Consider the following 3,710-nt stretch of genomic DNA (forward strand, 5'->3'; position numbering starts at 1 on the left):
CATTTTGTATAATTGAAATTTTTTTTTCAATTTCATCCTTCAATATTTAATTGATTTGGAATTAAGTTTCAAGGTTTTTCCAGATAGGATGTTTCTAGTCTAATAACTTCGATCACAAGTTTAAAAAGTTAACATGGGTTGATATATTTTTTTTTATAAAAAAATAGGCTTTGTGATTTTCTTTGTTTTCTTTTCTATCTAATTATCTTGATGTTATAACATAGACCGCATGTTTGGCGGGATAACTTGAGTTAGCTTAACCCTGATTACTAGGATTATAGGTTTGTCATGTTAACTTGGGTTGACTAAACCTGATTTTTTTACAGTTTTGTTTATCTAATTTTATCCTTTTATATTTAATGGGATGAAAATTAAGCTTTATCCTTTATCATCTTTTTAAAAAATGTTTTTTTAGGTTATCATGAGTTTTTTTTTTAATTTATATCATTTGTTATTGTTATCTATTTATCATCTATTTAAAATAAAATTAACTTCTTTAAATTAGTTAAATCTATTACTTGAATCACGAAAAAAAATAGTCACCGCATCACGAAGGTCCAAAACTAGCCATGAGGTATTCCTAGATTAATATCAAAGCCCAATTGTTTAAGCATTAAGTCGGTTATCGGAAGTCAATTTGGACACGCTCTGTCTCTCTTATCTAATCTAGACATCACCGTCATGTTGTTCTAAGCTTGTAAGGCCTTGTCCTTGGCTCCATGGAACCTTCAATTTATCAGTCAAATCTACAGTGTGAACGTATATTATTCGATTCTGTATTTTATTTTTGGTACCACGCCTCTTTAAAAGAAAACAAAAGGTTACAAAATTCACAAAACGTTTTTACTAAAACCCCTCACAAAAAAAAAATCTTCATATTTATCATAAAGTTGTGCTCTAGTTCTGAGAATGATGCAGAAAGATTTTAGCACTGTTTCAATGGCGGCGGGTCAAATTTGAATTCTCTCCATATATAACCCCCTCCCTTCACTATAACTTCAGAAAAGGTTCTCCTACAATTTGACAAAAAAACCCCAAAAAAGAAAAGAAAAGAAAAAACTTGGCTTGTTATTTTTACCCTGCTTTTTCATTCAAGTTACATGTGCGTATTGAAGGTGGCGAACCCAAGAGGCAACTCAGGGGAGTACAGCAGGTACCCTTACACAGATAGCGATGATAACCAAGAAGAGAGATCGTACACAGCACAACAAATATTTTCTGAATTGAATCAACCAATACAGCGGCATGTGGAGGTAACTCAATCACCACATATGTTCATGGGGTATAGCAGTTCAGCAGAGATGTCTGCAATGGTATCAGCACTTACACATGTGGTCTCAGGCCACAGAGGAAGTACTAGCGATTGGGGATCATATGGGGCCTCAGGTCTAGGAGGGGCAACAATAACGTCGACTTTTGTTCAGGCAGCACCTGGTTCTAACACTTCTCCCGCTTCTCCATCTTTGTCTGCATATTCTTCTACTTCTGGTTCTGGTTCCTGGATTGGCCAGAAGAGAGGGAGAGAAAAGGAAGCCGGTGCAGCAGCTCAATTGAAGGAGTCTTTGCCAAGGGTTCATAGAGGGTTTGATGATTTTAGAAGTTCACTGGGCGATTCGTCGTCATCTGGTGCAACTGGTAAGTTTAATCATCAATCCTGAATCAATTTTTATCCCATGCCATTCTTCTCTCGATTATGTTCAAAACTCCATTATTTTATTTGAATTATGTTTACTTGTCCACCAAAATTATTTAGTCAATAATTCATATTCAATGTTTTTTTAATTCTGTATAGTGTTGATTGATTAGATTTTTATAACAATTTATATTGTGAAGTCCTTTTTGTTACAACTGTTCTTGTAGAAATTACTAAATATCTAAATAATATCTTTTTTTTAATAATAAATATCTAAATATTATCTAATATACCTATTATTGCATGTATTTGAAGGTTTTGTTGTCAACTTCCCTCAAAGTCCTTGATTTTGTCAGCTTTAGAAAAAACATAATTTGCTGTCATCTAGAAAAGATCAACTCATCGAATAACAAAAACAATGCGTCATAGTCTTGGTAGAGAATTTGGCATCTCAATCACTTAGCTTTAAAGCAATAATATTACACACAAACTCCATAAAAATATTGCTTTCTTAGTCGATAAGCTTTCTCTACTTTTATCATTTGCAGCAACTGAAGAAGTGTCTGCTTCAACTCTAGTATTCTCCACCACAGCAACACCCTCCACCACAGCAACACCATCAAGTGAAACAGCATCTTTGGGAGAAACAGGAGAGCGAAAAAGAAGATACAGAGGAGTTAGGCAAAGGCCATGGGGCAAATGGGCAGCAGAGATACGTGATCCACACAAAGCAGCAAGAGTCTGGCTAGGCACATTTGAAACTGCAGAAGCTGCAGCTAGAGCCTATGATGAGGCTGCTTTAAGATTCAGAGGAAGTAGAGCTAAACTTAACTTCCCTGAAAATGCTAGGCTACTGCCAGCTCAAATGCAAAATGTTACTGCTTCTCAAGTTCCCATTTCTCGTTCACAATTACCTTCTCATCACCAGTTACAGTCAATCTCATCTCCAAGGCAACAAGCACAGCGGCCGCAGGTGCCAGCACCTGCATTGTTTCAGTCTCAACCTGATATTATAAGAGACTACTGGGAGTACTCCCAGTTGTTGCAGAGTTCTGGGGACTTTCATGGACAACAACAACCACCACCTTCAAATTTGTTAGAGCAGATGTTTTATAATCCCCAGCTGGCCTCTCTACAATCATCAACTTTGTCTTCATTACCTTCATCTACTTCAGGTTCTTCATTTGCAGCAATACCATCTGGTTCGATATCATCAACACTATCTCCATCTGCTTCTTCATTTCCTCTGCTTTTTGCTGGTCAACAGTTAGGTTATTTTCGGCCACCAGAAAATCAGAATCCAGCTGCTGGTTCCGATTTTCCGGTGCCCCCATGGACAGATTGTAGTCGCCGTCCTTCCTCCACTGGTTAAAAACTGATACCGCAATTTATTTTGTTGCTTTTGTTCCCCCCTCCTTTTTTTTTTTGGAAATTTAGAAATATCTTATTTTGTTATTGATTAGTTATATATATTATTGTACCATTTTGTATTTGCATCTTAATTTGTTTCTTTTGATTGTTCAAGTCAATATATCTAACTCGGTCACAGAAAGATAACGACGGTGATTAGATTTTATTTACCCTTTCTCCTTCTTGCTCTCTTGGCTTTATAAAAGGGAAGAACAATAGTGGGAATCATTAAGAATTCAACTTTCCTTGTTCCCTTGCATATATAGCTTCAAGAGTTGACCCAGTGCGAGATAATTTACGAGTTGGTGAATTGATTCAGATTTATCGAGTTTTTCTCTGCATATACAGATAATTTTTCTCTGCTTTCTTTTTCTGTATGCACGCGTGTGCTTATGTTAGTGATGATGATTCCATTTGGTCGTGATGGGGTAAAAGATTAATAAAAACATGCTCGGTGCTTTCTTTCTTTAATTTTTAATCCACCAAAGTCCAATTTGCTTTGGGCCATTGACAGATCAGTCGTTCTTGTTCTTGTACTTCTTCTTCAAGTTTGATTTGGAGACTTTGATGAAGATATTAGAGGCTTGTTCTGTATCATTTATGTTTCAGGTTCTATTTTATTTTATTTTATTTTTTGTTTAAAACATATGAGAAATAGACTACTTTT

General features: G+C 35.7%; 1 protein-coding gene across 1 annotated transcript; it reads left to right on the forward strand.

The window, feature by feature from the left end:
• The first annotated feature begins 855 nt into the window (after positions 1-855).
• LOC7469237 (ethylene-responsive transcription factor ABR1) lies at positions 856-3,213 on the forward strand. The gene is made up of 2 exons (XM_024600516.2): positions 856-1,635; positions 2,182-3,213. Exons 1-2 carry the CDS (start codon positions 1,101-1,103, stop codon positions 3,003-3,005), a joined length of 1,359 nt encoding a protein of 452 aa, XP_024456284.2. The 5' UTR covers positions 856-1,100; the 3' UTR covers positions 3,006-3,213.
• Positions 3,214-3,710: the final 497 nt, after the last annotated feature.

This window comes from Populus trichocarpa, chromosome 5 (genome assembly GCF_000002775.5).
Source record: "Populus trichocarpa isolate Nisqually-1 chromosome 5, P.trichocarpa_v4.1, whole genome shotgun sequence".
Lineage (NCBI taxonomy): Eukaryota > Viridiplantae > Streptophyta > Magnoliopsida > Malpighiales > Salicaceae > Populus > Populus trichocarpa.